Raw genomic sequence first — 15,088 nt, forward strand, 5'->3', positions numbered from 1 at the left:
ATCAAATCGATTCTTGTCAAAATCCTAATCTTTGGCATGAGATGAATGAATATTACTATATTTCAACATTTAGTAAAAAATCCTTGATTTTTCTTCCTAAAACTCATCATTTCTACGATTTTTTTTAATCCTTATGACTTTAAATATTCAAACCTATAAAGCAAGTCAAGAGCACACTTGCATTTATTTAATTGTTAAAATAATAATATATTTTATCTATATATTATTTTCAAAAGTTGGGTTTGAAAATTTGGAAAACTTTGAATACTAATTGATAAGTTTTGGAGGTGTCAATTTAAGAAGGGGAAGACTATTGGAACTTCTCTCATCTAAAAATAAGAATTTTAGCTAGACTTCTGATAAAAGAGTTGACTTAAGAGATAGTTCTTTATATTTTAGTAAATATTAGAGATACCCCTATGTCATAAAGCTTGGGAAAGGAAAGGGATGAGTGTCATACTATTATCACTTTGCCTCACTATTCTATTGGTATTCAACCTATGAGCCTCGAGATAGAAAGTTGTTGAGTTTCCTCCCTGACGATCTTGATCTAGATATAAAAGAGGTGTTTTGCAGTCTATTTTCATAGCAGTATACACAGGCATTCTCTTCGGATTACAGAGGTAAAAGACGATAGATGGTAAAGTTAAAGGATATAAAGTTAGAAGGACATTATCAAATGGGGCAAGAGAGAGGAAAGATAATACAATTGAATGAGGAGAAAAGGAAAGACAACCATAGTTGAAGGGAACGCTTATCCCCCACAAAAATGTAGCAAAGAGGGATCCACAAAAATGTAGCCATGTGCATAATACCTATTTTACCTTCTACAGTCATTATTATGTGCTATCACATTTAATTAACCTATATGTATTGATCACACATACAAACAAATCATCTTCTTCGTTCAAAACAACTGACAAACAAATCTTCTTCTTCATTCAAATCAATTGAACATGTTCTATTTTTTAAACAAAGTGATGAAACAAGGAGTTGTTCTGCCCACTTTTTTCCTTAAAAAAACATTTTAAATATTGTCCAAGCAAACAAAATATATAGGCAAGCTCTTAAGGAGAATGACATCAACTCAAAATAAATTATATATTCAAAAGGAAAATAACACACCAAAAACCCATGGTTTTCACACAAGAGGAAGGTATGAATTATGTACTTTTTATTGCAAAATCAATTTTTATAGCAAGGTCTCTCTATACTTGATGCATTTGAGAAGAGCTTAGAGAGAGAGAGATGAGAGAATTAGAGAGAGTTAGAGAAAGAATTCTCCAAATAATTTTTTTTTGTCCTTTCCTCTTCTTAGTCATCCAATTTATAGGTGTTCAACTCCTAGATTCATTAAGAAGAAAAAATAAATCATAGGGGGTGTTGGTTAGTCATATGAAACTCAAAGGGGATGGAAGAGTTAAAAGAGTCTAAAGAATGTAGAAGGTTGTTAGTTTGATCTTGGGTGAGATGTTGCCATATGTAAGGTTGATTGGTGGGATTTGGTTTGATGGTTATTGGAGATGGGATGTATGACGTGAATGAGTTGTGTGGGGGTGATGGGTAAGTTATATGAGAGATTTGAGGGAGTAATTAATGTGAGAGTGGGATGCTTGGAGAAAAGACAAAATGGGGAAATGATGGTGTAGAGACAATTTCGAGTTACCAAAATGTATAGCGAACCTAACTGTGCTTGCTTACTAAATCAAGTATATGGTGTAGTGATCTAAACGAGTGTAATTCTATGTCACGTTGAAAGGAAAAAAGAAGAAAGTGGAATTAGAAGATAGAGAGAATAGGAAGAAGGCCTCTCACAAGTTTTCAAGTTCTTTGCGCTCATCATTAGAAATCCACAACAATCGGGTGACAGATCACAAAGTCAGGCGGATGCAAAAATGGGGTGTCTACAAGATCATCCTAAAAAAAAATTAGCCCATTCCAAAACTCTAATACCATCTAAAGTGGTTTACAAACTAATAATCCCTGATTCTTCAACTTACAAATTGGGTTTAGAAGTTTTAGAATTGGCTGATATTTTGTGAGGATGATCTTTATATTAAGAAGACCATCCTCACCAAAAGTGAACCCATTCCGAAACTTCTTACCCCAATTAAAGGTGTTAGTTTGAATCAATTTACATTAGTCCTGATTTGCACAAGTCATTTTGTATCTCCAAACCATTCTATATATATATATATATATATATATATATATATATATATATATATATATATGGAAGCGTTCGGAGGCCCTAAAAAGAGCCAAATATTATGTCAAACATTTTTCAAAATAGAGATTAGAAGTTTTGAAATGCATTGATTTTTTGTGAGGATGATTTATATGGTAAAGAGATCATCCTCACCAAAAATCAGCTCATTCCAAAACTTCTAAATCTTAGAAACCATATTACGCTAAGAAAATATTACCTGAAACATATAAATCATCATTTTAAAACTAAAAGAAATTTTTGTAAAAAATTGACCAAAGTACCAAAATACCTTTGTCGTCAAAACACCCTAGAACCCATATTACGCTTAGGAAGACTCTTTTGAACACATTAAACAACTTAAAACCAAATAAATTATTTCTCCAATTTTTAAAAAATGTCAAAATTATCAAATTCATGATGCCCACACCTATTTCACACCAAAAAATCATAAATAATGCAAATCAATATTCTAATTGAATTCCTTACGAAAAATTGATTTTGAAACATCTCAAAATGTCAAAAAACGATGTCCCAATGCAAAAACCCTCTTTGAGGGCAAAATAATAATGTTCCAACTTTAAAATTCGAAAATATAAAATTAATAATTAAATTCTTAATAAATTAAATTAAAAATTTTGAATAAGTAAATACAATTAATTAAGCCCATGGGCTCAATTTCAAGTGCCAATCCATTTATTCAAGTGGGGTCCACCTGACATTTAATTAAAGAACCCTCAACTAGGGGTCTCAAAGAATTCAAAATAATTTAATAAAAAACCTTCAATGAGGGGTTCTCCAAAATTTAAAAAATTCAGTCTTCGTAAGTTAAAAAATCAATTGAAATTTTATCTAAACCACTTGAAGATTAGTTAGAGATAGACTTTATCTCTAAGAAACCTAATCTAACTCAAAATTTATAAATAAAACTCTTTAAAATAGGACTTTACCATCAAATCTCGTAGATCTTGAGAAATCCTAGAAAATAGAGGTCAAAAACTCTTTATAACTCCCCAAAAATCCTAAATATGAAGTCTCAACTCAATACCTAATCCCTAAGCCTTGATTTCAACATAAAAACACTTAAAAACCCTAAAACCCCCCCCCCCCAAAAAAATGGTCATATTTAAAAGAAGAAATTCTCATCTCAGACTTTGGGAACACATCTGGAAGCGGATACAAATCAAGAATATTCACATGATGAATGCTTACTGCCAGTCTTTGAGAGAATTAATCGTCACAATCACCCAAGTAAAATAGGTAATTTTTTTAATCTTTATTATAAATTTAGGTCGTTCTCATAATGTAAGTCTTTGAGAATAGTAGAGGTCGACTTTCGTCGAGCGAGATTGATGCCTAACACCTTCTAATCCTCGTACCTATAATTTCTTCATAGACTTGTGTTTCTTATCTATTTAGAATCATTTTCAATTCATAGACCATAGAACTAGGAAGCGATTTCAAAATCGGATTCGCACACACATATCGAGTCACTTTCAGCATTTCAAGCACAAATCTAGGGATTTAAGATACACCAAGATTGATACTAACTTTGGGCAAGAATCAGAACTATCATGTACGAGAAAAAAAAATTATTACACCGAAAATGTTTTGAAATATTTATCAAAAAAGTTGTAGATCCATTTTGGTATTTATTTATTCATTTTTACTAAAATGTGTACCCACTATAGACTTGGTTGATGTTTTCTCAAATGGACTGGAAGATTATTATTGTTGTTGGGCATGAAGCCTATTACATAATATAAATTACTTGGAAATCTATTGTGCATTTACTTTAGAAGTCCTTAACATGGTTCAAAATCTCGGTTTGTTTCGTAACGTTTTGTACAAAACATTTTGGGTTTTTGAAATCACAAGAGGAAACATGATTGAAATCGAAAACAATCATAATTTTGATGGTTTCTAGAAAACCAAAGAAAATAAATGAAAAGGGGGTAGAAGAAGAAGGAATGAAGGAAGGGAGAGAGAGAGGAACTTGGAAGAGATCGTCGATTCATCAGAGTAACACTTACGTCGTCAAATTTATTACCAAATCCCCATTCGTCTTCTTCTTCAAAGTGTTTTTCCCCCTCTTTTCTGAATTAAACAAAGGCTACAACTGTTGTACTCATCAAACCCATGCCCTTGAATTTAGTCTTCTATGGAAGACAAGGGTTATTTAGATAAAAGACCCTATATTTTTATAAATATTTGAGAAACCCTATGTTATCAAATTAATGATATGCCCCTAGAACACAGTCTTCTATGAAAGAATTTTTTAAAAAGAACAATTTAGGCTATGTTTGTTTGTGCTATTTTTCAGCGTTTATTGTTAAAAAAAATTAAATTCAGTACTTTTTGTCAAAATAGCGCGTTTGTTTACTCTATATTTTCAGCGCTTATTGCTAAAAATAAGTGAAAAAAATTTAGCACTAGTTTGATGCTGAAAAAAAGTGCTGAAACGGTAAACACTTCACTTTTTTCGACACGGATAAGTATGCCCTTCGTTTTTTTGAGCTTGGACAAGTATACCCTTATTCTTAAAAGGATATTACCTCTTATATCTCATGGATAAGTATATAAGCACCCCACAAATTAATAAACCCACACCATGGCTAAATTATTTTGTTTTATATGGGTTAAAAGTTTTGGAATGAGTTGATTTTTTGTGAGAATGATCTCCTCATTAGTATATAAGCATCCTACAAATTAATAAACCCACACCAAGACTAAATTATTTTGTCTTATATGGGTTAAAAGTTTTGGAATAAGTTGATTTTTGATGTGGATAATCTCTATAATGAGGAGATCATCCTCACCAAAAATCAGCACATCCTGAAACTTCTAACCCTATCGAAATAAGTTCAGGAACCATAAATCGTCCATTTTTTTTTTTTTTTGAAAACTATTTTTGACGAGTTAGAAGTTTCAAAATGGGCTGATTTTTGGTGAGGGTGATCTTTAGACTATATAGACCATCCTCACTAAAATTTTGCTCATTCCAAAAACTTTAACCCATATAAAACAAAAAAAAAAAACACAAAAAACAAATTGGCTATGATGTGGGTTGCCCTTATTAATTCATAGGGTGCTTTTATAATTACACATCCTTCATTTCCATCGAAAATAATTCATCCAAAATTAAGTTATTTTAATGTTGACTTCAATTTTGGTGACTTGTATGACATTATTATTTTTAATTTGAAATTTGTGGGCTTTTATAAATAGAAATTATTATTTATAAATTGAAGATTTTAGTATTATTTATTATTTAAAAATGAATTGTATTTTAATTTTATAAGAAATAATATATTTTATTGTGTTTGATAAGAAATAGGCATTTGAAACATACAAACAATGTATAATATGATTGTAAGGGTAACAAAGACAATTTACCAGCTTTAGCAATGTATAACAAATATGATTCAACATCTAAACAAACAACTTTTTCAACACTTAAATTCAGCGCTTAATGCTATTCAGCACTTATTTTTTTCAGTTTAACAAACAACACCTTAATGTTTTGAATGTAGCAAATGTTTCGTAATGTTTTGGTGTTGTTTCAATCTTTATTTTAAAAATCGAAATATTGAATCAAAATGACATTTTAGACCATAGTCCTTACAATTGCTTTGCTTCTCATTCAAAGGACCTAAGAGGAAATTTGAAAATTTTAGATTTTGGCCTAAGTGCCTTGCCTTCCCAAGTAAGATTTGTTAGATTAGTTTTTTCCTTTTCATTCTTACATACTCATCACTATTGTGAGAAATGACTTTTTTTAACCTTGAGGTTTTCCATCAACATAACCATTGGGATTTGAAGAAAATAGTAGATTTCCTTATACATTTTCGTAAGGATACTTATCTCTGGGGAATTTATAACATCCCAACTGTTATACTCTCTCTCTCTCTCTCTCTTATAACTAATAGTTACATGCATCTCTCATTTGATATATATCTTCAATAACAAATAGGTATGTTCTTTAACCAACAAGCGTTAGGCGCAATGGCCAAGGCATCCCTCCAAAAAGGGAGAGGTCTTGAGTTCAATCCCTTTTATTTGGCCACCTACAAGGGTTTTCCCTACTTACCTTTACCTTACCTGCATGTGTGGTTTGTAGGGTATTGCATGTACCTGGGGGATTTGGATGAGATATAGTGTTCTAAGAGGCTAGTTGCCATGCCCTTACTAGTCAGGCCCACTGTCCCAATCCCATCAAGAAAAACAAAAAAAGGTATGTGCTTCTTGAATACCAATAGCAAAATAGTCATAATCTGATAGTATTAGCTTTAACTTGAAAACATAAAATAAATCAAACCAATGATTGTTTTGCTTTAGTTAGGACTGGGGAACAAGGTGAAAGTATAACTGAGTTAATAATAAACAATCCGAAAAATAAAAATAAAAATAATGTAAACCCACAATTTTTTTTTTTTTTTTTATCTATAATTTTTTTAACCCCTAAGGTGATTTTGAATAATATAAATAAAAGGATATTTTTTGTACTTGAAGAAAATCATCTAATGTGGTTTTTGGGATCATGAAAATGTAAGGATCATATTGTTTATTAATGGTTTTGGTTGCCTTTGGTTTAATTTTTTAATTATTTTATAATTAGTTACGTGTTTAAATGATTAGAAAATTTAAATATAGTATTCATTTTTTATTTAAGAGACATTTTTAGAGTTTTGCTTTAAAACTCGTTATCTAATTACGCGTAAGGAATACATGCCCAAAATGAATGATCTGTGCCGTAGGCACAAGCATCTGCTAGTATACATATGAAAAATGCTTAAATGACATTAAAATTTACATCATTTCACACATTGTTGATGTGGATGTGTGTATGAAACCATAGATGCTTTTGATTGAGATATGAGTGAAAAGGATGTATGGTTATATGCACACACGTCAACATCGGCAATATGTGAATCGTTGTAAATTTTAACGTCACTCCAGCACGACTCTATACATATATGGGAAGGAATTGAATGCCTATTATGTGACCAACGAAATAGCATACAAGTTGGAGTCGTTGAATCTGGATACATCCAACAATCCAGATTGTGACAACACGACTTCAAACAACCCTTTAGTTAAACTTTTCAAATTTGTATCGATCCTCCCCCAACACTAGGGGTGGCAATGGGTCGGGTCGGGTTGGGTTGAGGTAAAGGTATTATGAAAGTTTACCAAACCTGACCCATTTAATAATTGTGTCAAAAAATTAAACCCAAATCCAACCCATTTATAAATAGGTGTACATGACCCAAACCATTTATAACATGTTCAATAAAATTCTAATCATTATTAGAAAAAATAAGTTACATTTCCACCACCAAAAATAAAATATAATTAATAAAAATAAAGTCACATGACCATAAACTAAGTCCAATGGTGAAAATAACTTTCTTTTGATTTTTTTTTTCAAAGTTCATGTAATTTTATCCTTTACAACCATTTAGTATGAGATCATGTTTTTTGATGTCATAAGGTGATGTAGTCAGAAAACTTCTTTACTAATTTAGGAAGTGTTTTTCATTATTATTATTATTATTTGCTAAGCAAAGTGTATTTCATTATGACATATACATACTAATCTTACTTAGTAAGATCTTAAATCTTACTAAGGGTTGTTTTGCCTACATGGATCACCATATTAGGAATCAAACACTACATGCCTCTAGATTACAATGAAAAAACATATTAAAAAAAATACAAATAACTTAATAAGGAAAGTGTTTTTTCTTTCCCAAACTAAAAGCTTAACTATTAATTATTTGAAAAATATCTGAAAACACCTTCTATATTATATAGAAAATGAAAAAAAATATATATTATGAAAAGGTTCTAGGAAATTCTAGTAAAAAAGGGATAATTTAAAATTTTATTAAATAATTGTTAATATATTTAAAATTACATGTTAATGACAGAATAACTAAATGTGTCAAAACAGGTTAAGCGGGTAGACTCCCCTAACTCAAATCCTACCCATTGAATAATTGTGTTAGACGGGTTGACACTATTATGCCCCAAACCCAATTAGGCTTGACTTAAATTCATTAATTTTGTGTCATTTTCGAGTCATGTTAAGATTGCCATCCCTACCCATGAATGGGTCAAGCCATTTTGCTTTCGCTAAAACCTGTATCCAGATTCAGCTTGACTGAATTACTTGATGCGATCCGATCGGGTTGAATAATTTCGAACTGTTCAACTTTTTTATTTGTTTGCTATATTTCTTTTTTAGTTGTTTTGCTATTCTATTTGACCATTATAATTATTTTATATTTTATAAGAATTCATATTATATTAAAATAATAGAAGAAAGGTATCTTAAAAAACATAAAAATATAATTTTCAAAGTAATATATTATTCGGATTTAGTCTAATCTAGAACTGAATTCGTATCCGACTGGGTCATTGGACATCAACCCACATCCGACTCATTTTTTAATTGGATATATTTGAAGTAACGAAACCGTTAAATTCGGATTCGGATGACTTGAATTTCGGATAAAGTTCGACCCATTTTATGCCCTGCCCAAAACCACACGCGCACACAAAAGAAAAAAATAAAAAAGAAAGAAAAGAAATAGACGGATCCTTCTTCTTTCTTCTCTCTCTCTCTCTCAAACCAACTTTTCGATTCTCTCTCTTCGAGAGTCCGGTCGAAGATATTCTTCTCCAAGGTTCAATCGATCGTTTCAGACATTGACGGAGAGGTAATCTCTCTCATCCGTACTCTGCAACTGAATGTAGAATAAGCCCTAACTTTTATCCCTCTATATATATCTGTTCTCTCATTCATCTATAGTTATTCATGCACTTTTGAATTTTTTTCGGATTGTTTCTCACAAATGTTGCGTTTTTATTGTTGTTTTTTTTTTTTGAAATTCGAACTTTTCCATCGATTTCTTATGATCGAATAATCAAGAGTTGAGATTCTAGGTTTTCTAGAGTTAAGATTCTGTAGAAAAATGATTTGGTGGAGATTGGTTAGTTAGGAGAATGGACAGAAGTATACATAAACACATTCAGACTTGTACATTAGAAGAGGTCCATAAACAATAAACACTTCTGTTTCTTAGTTCTACTTAATTTTTTATGTAGTTTGGATAAGCTGGACTTCAACCCCAACCTCAAAGATGCATTGCAATATGTCAACAAACTGAGGAATGGATCCAATCCCAAGTTTCAACTTTAGGCCTGTGAAGAACAGTTGGTGGATTGAATTATTAACACAAGTTTTGAAAAGTCGTCAAACCGACAATGTAGTCTGACATTGAGTCTGTTTACTTGTTCATTAGAGCCTAGAGGTCACATTTGACCATTTTTAATAATGCTCCTCTGTTAAAAATATACTTAACTTGTCTGGGTAAATATTTAGTTTCAAGTATTGTAATTAGTTAGCATCTATCAATGTTTTTAAGCATGATGTCACTTATCATTTTTGCTGTACAATGGGCAAGGTAAACTTAGGTCTGAACACTTGGAATTGACGAAGATTTAATAGTTCCTTAATTGCAATTACTTAATCTTTTATCTTCTTTTGGTGAACCATTATTTACCAAGTATTCTTCATTGTATATATCATCATGCATATACATGCATTAATTAAAACTTTGATCTCTCATTCAAGAATCATTGGGTGACAATTGCATGCCTCATCACTTCTTTGTGATGAGGAGTACTTGTCTGCTATTGATTATTGACTTGTCCCAATTTTGGATAATTTCGGAATTAATAATCTTTAATACAATCAATAACAGAAGTGTTTGTTTTCATTTAAGTAAAATTTCGAGAGTGTTCCTCTTGTTCTCTGGGTACATACTTAGATTAGATGGCATGTTTAGCCATAGTCTAAGTCATGTAATTGGAGAACTATGGGGAGATGTTGTCGAAATTTTAGGAAAAATGGAAATAACCGCTTCACTATTGATTTTAAGAGAGATTATACATCCCTGAATGGGATAGGACACCGTTATAGAGAAGGTTATCCTAGGAAACATTTTGCATTCATTTTAGTAGTGTATGACCATGTGATATTTGTATCATAGCAGTTATATTCATGGATACAATTGGCATTGACATGTGTGAGAGAGTGCCTATCGATGAAACTGTGGGATCATCATCTACAATTCAAGTGGATAATGGGGAATACGTTGGTTGTCAGAGTCCCAACAAAGCTGCTAAAAAGTTAAATGCACTGTATGTGGGGATGCTCTTTGATTCAATTGAGGAAGCAAAAAGGTATTATGCAGAGTACGGGCATCAGGAGGGGTTTTCCATTCGTATTCGAACTACTTCTAGGGCTCGACGAGGTTCAGATGAGGTGACCGGAGTAACATATGTTTGCACACACCAAGGGAAATATAACTCAAAAGCAAAAGAAGAGGCGGTAACAGTTGAGACTGAAAGTGGGGAGAAGATAAGTAGAAGAAGTTTTTCAACTATTAAATGTGGATGTGAGGCATCCATGCGCATTGTAAAAGATGATAAATGGACCTCAAAATGGAAAGTGTCGATTTTCAACGATGACCATAATCACAAGGTAATCACATCAGCGAGGAAAATGAAGTTGAGATCAAATCATTGTTTCCCGAAAGTAGCTAAAGATTTAAATGAAACGTTGCAAAGAGAAAATATTCAAATTGGTAAAGTGTCAACAATTCTTGGTGGGGATCCGATTGGTTTTGATGATATGGACTGTTATAGTCACTTGAGGAATGTTAAGCATAAGAAGCTGGAAGGAGGAGATGTACAATCAATGCTCAACTATTTCAGGAAAAAACAAATCGAAAATCCTCAATTTTTTTATGCGATTCAATGTGATGACAAGGGAAAGGCAACAAATTTTTTTTGGGTGGATGCTAGGTCAAGATTGACATATGAATATTTTGGTGATGTAGTGACATTTGATACAACTTATCGGATTAAGAAGTACGATATGCCTTTTGTTCCATTTACTGGAATAAATCACCATTACCAGCCTGTACAATTTGGGTGCGCCCTTCTTCTAGATGAGACAGAGGCTACCTTCTTATGGTTGTTTCAGATTTGGCTTCAAGCTATGGGAGGACGTCATCCAATATCATTTATTATCAATCAAGATTTAGCAATGAATAATGCGATTGCTAAAGTTTTTCCCAACACCCGCCATCGTCTCTGTATTTGGCACATTAAGAAGAAATTTGCCGAAAAGTTGTCTTATAAATACTTTGAAAATTTTGGTTTTAGAGGTAAAATAGAGAAGTGTATTTGGTCAACATACACAGGGGAGGAGTTCGAAAAGCAGTGGAAGAGTGTGATTCTAGAGAATGGATTGGAAGGAAATGATTGGCTTCAACAACTGTTTCAATTACGGGAGTCTTGGGTGCCTGTTTATAATCGAACCACTTTTTTCGCTGGTATGAATACCACTTGGCGCAGCGAAAGCATTAATGCATTCTTCAATGGGTTCGTTACATCGACAACAAATCTCAAAGAATTTGTTATCAATTATGAACAAGCATTGAAGAAACTTGTAAAAAATGAGAGAAGTGAAGATTTTGAGTCAGAGCACAAGAATCGATGTGTCAATGACAACGAGTTGATTCTAAAACATGCTGCAACAGTGTATACCAGAAATATGTTTGAGAAATTCAAGGAAGAATGGGTCCAGGTGCCCCGATTTAAAGTTGAAGAAAGAGAAATCAATGATGGATATCACACGTATTTAGTGAAAACTAAGTTTGGCGAGCCCGAGGAATTTCTGCTGAAGTTCAATTTAGATAGTTACGAGGGTACATGCGAATGCCGAAAATTTGAGTTTGTTGGAATACTTTGTCGACATTTTCTAAAGGTGTTTTTCCGTCTAGACATCGATGATATACCGCCACACTTTATTCTTAAAAGATGGAGACAAGGTGCTAACAAATTTAGGTTGATGGATTCACAAATGACAAGTGATGAGAAAGAACCGTTAGAAACATTGAGATTTGGCAATATGTGTCAACAAGCTACTAAATTGGCATGTTTTGCATCACCTTCAATGAAGGCATACACAATCTTCATGAATAGCTTAAATGAACTATCCAAACAAATTTGCGAAATTCGATTTGAAGAAATGGCTGTACCCGAAAGTTCAGATGGAAAATGCAGTAATAACGTATCTCGGTTGTTACTTTTGGACCCGAATATCTTGCAAACAAAGGGTAGGAGGAAGGATGAGAAGGGAAAAGAAAAGATTTATACTACGGGTAGATTGAGAAGTAGTATTGAGTTGAGCCAACAGAAAAAGAAAAGAAAGTGTGGATTATGTCAAAAATTGGGACACGACAAGCGAATATGTCCTACAAATTCAAATAGAAAGAGGATTGAATCTATTATCCAGGGTAAGTGAAATTCTCTTTGTAAGATAAAGTCACTTTAAAGCATTTATATTGTATGAATTATGACATATAGATCGTCTTATTTTTTATTTAATAATGTGTCAGATAATGATGATATACAAGAATTGGGACAAGACATGGAGAGCGATCACAAGACCTTTCCTTCGCATTAGAAAAGGTTTATATCTTTGTGTTTATTTCATGCTCCTGAATACACTCTTAACTTATAGTCTTATTTATCATTTGGTTGCTTGTTGACTCCTTCGTACTTCATTTGCAGGGTATTTGTTGAACTGGAGGTGTTTGGTGCCTATCAAAAAAAAAAAAAAAAACTGAAGGTGTTTGGTACGTGATGATGATATGGTATTTTCTCTATTTCAACTCTCTGTGTCTCTCCCTGTGGAAGTGTTTATTGTGATTTTTAAGTGGTTATTGGTATTAATAGGGATATGTCAAGTAGACCTCAGTACTTGAAAATCTAAGAACAACAGAATATGTCCATTGCGACATAAAGTTCTTCTGCACCAGCATTAGAAACAAAAAGCTTGTTATTTATTCATCAAACCATCAATTTGACTGCAAATTTTGAGACAGTTTTGATTAGTGGACTTGGTCAATTTTGTATTTTATTTTTCTTAAGCAAATTATTTATTCTTAGGGATGTTTGATAATTTGTTTATATGTGAGTTAAGCTGATGGAAAGTAATTTTATCTTGAATCGTGATAATCTAACACTCTTTTTTGTATGCTCTCTGACATGGCAGTTCATAGAACCATAAATCTTTGTTTTGTGTATCCCGAAGCAAAGGATCTACGGTTCTGTGAAGGGAGCATACAAAAAAGAGAATCAGATTATCACGACTCTTTTATGTTTTCAGTATCTGTTTCAATGATGATGATGATTCGATGATTGTTTTACAGGGGGATGCTGACAATGAGTGCACTTGATCGGCTCTGGCAGAAGAAGATAGTTTGAATCCGACATCAGTAGAGAGCGATGAATACCCACCAAGGGTGGTGAATTTTTGTTTTGAACAAGCTTGATTAATTATCATCTTTGTCTTCAACCAGTGACAGTGAAGGCCAACTGGTTTCTCCTTTTTTGAAAAAAAAAAAATTTGAGAAAGTATTTACTGTTTGTAGTAATGGTATCTGTCCATCTAGAAAGTTTTCTATTTCTATTGAACAGAACCATTCACATTTGTTGAAGCACCAAGATTATATTCTGTGGGTTTTATCTATGTTGAAGCACCAATATCAAAGAAGTCATTTTTTTTTTCCTTTTTGGATTAACATCAGTTAGTGAATTTTTCTACCAAGGCTATCAAGGATTTCATTCACTCACTGTTTCCCATTCTTTTCTGATCATCCAAAAGAAAAGGATTCATTAGATGGCTAGGAACTCTCAATTGGCCAACTTTTTCTCTCTCTTTAGTGCGATCCAACAAAGTGTCCGACCAAGTTTGTAAGGATTTCACCCTTGGACTCATCTTGTGACATCGAGAAAATATAATCCGATGCTTTAGGGGTTATAGAGGGAAAAATTCTATGAAATTTGAAAAATAAATTTTCGGAAAATGTTATTTAAATATCAATTTTTAGTTTTGAATTTTTTTTTAATGAGTTTTTTTTCCAATGAAACTTAAAGAGTGCTGTGGTATTGGATTGCTGATGTGGTAATCCATTTGAGCAAAATGACCCTTAGTAAGGCTTAAAATCTTAATATGTTAATATGGAAAATGTTTGGCTCCAACAAATGCACCATATGTGCCTCTATACAAGCCCCTTCTGTAATGGCAATGACATGCCAATGCTAGGCACCTTGAAGTTATCACCATCCTTGAGGAGGTGTGGCCCTTAAAATCATGCAATAAGGCAATGAGATTTGCATTGAATAATAGTTGGTGTTTTTGCTACAAGAAACTTAAAACAGCCTAAAATGTGACGCATACACCTCAAGGTATGCAGCATAAGACTCATTAGCAATTCTTTCTAAATAAAACAAAAATAAATATATTGTCTTTTCTCTCTCTAAAGCATTTCCTAAAACCTAAAAATTAGAATCAAATGATCCTATTTGGGGTCCAATGACCAGTCAAGTTTAAAGAGAATACCCAATCAAGAATAGTGAGAAGGAAAAAAAAAAAAAATACAACAAATTAGCAAGTGCGAGCTAACCCTTGTTTATTTCAGTCATAAATTTTTTGAATTAATGCTTCGCCGACAATTCCTCGATAGTCATGGAATATGGTAACATTTTTTTAACCACCACCACCTTCAAAATTTTTATTTTTTTCAACCTTCAAACATCAAGAAGATAAGATTTCCAGAGAGTTGAAGATGGTCGGTTTTGGTAAGAATGAAAATTTGTATAATCTCTCAAATTTTCCTAATTATTTTATGAAACTTTCTTGAATTTTTCCAAATTCATTGAATTGAAAGCCCCTGCCGCCCGAATAATTACCAAATCCCAACTCTGTTACTTTGGTACATATTAATATTGTACATC

At 32.4% G+C, this 15,088-nt stretch overlaps 1 protein-coding gene across 3 annotated transcripts; it reads left to right on the plus strand.

The window, feature by feature from the left end:
* The first annotated feature begins 8,795 nt into the window (after positions 1-8,795).
* Positions 8,796-13,918, plus strand: LOC147396624 (protein FAR1-RELATED SEQUENCE 9-like). 3 transcript variants are annotated; one of them, XM_086451600.1, is made up of 5 exons: positions 8,796-8,931; positions 10,270-12,582; positions 12,685-12,757; positions 12,860-12,924; positions 13,501-13,917. In XM_086451600.1, the coding sequence occupies exons 2-3, from the start codon at positions 10,278-10,280 to the stop codon at positions 12,750-12,752; spliced, it is 2,373 nt and encodes a 790-aa protein (XP_086307726.1). In that variant the 5' UTR covers positions 8,796-8,931; positions 10,270-10,277; the 3' UTR covers positions 12,753-12,757; positions 12,860-12,924; positions 13,501-13,917. The 3 variants fall into 3 exon arrangements, with proteins under 3 accessions (XP_086307726.1, XP_086307724.1, XP_086307725.1); XM_086451598.1 differs by having other exon boundaries at positions 12,860-12,942; positions 13,501-13,916; XM_086451599.1 differs by having other exon boundaries at positions 8,842-8,931; positions 10,267-12,582; positions 12,860-12,942; positions 13,501-13,918.
* The last annotated feature ends 1,170 nt before the right edge of the window (positions 13,919-15,088 follow it).

The sequence above is a fragment of the Akebia trifoliata genome, chromosome 8 (genome assembly GCF_017979445.1).
Source record: "Akebia trifoliata isolate Shusen 1 chromosome 8, ASM1797944v1, whole genome shotgun sequence".
NCBI classification, from domain to species: Eukaryota; Viridiplantae; Streptophyta; class Magnoliopsida; order Ranunculales; family Lardizabalaceae; genus Akebia; species Akebia trifoliata.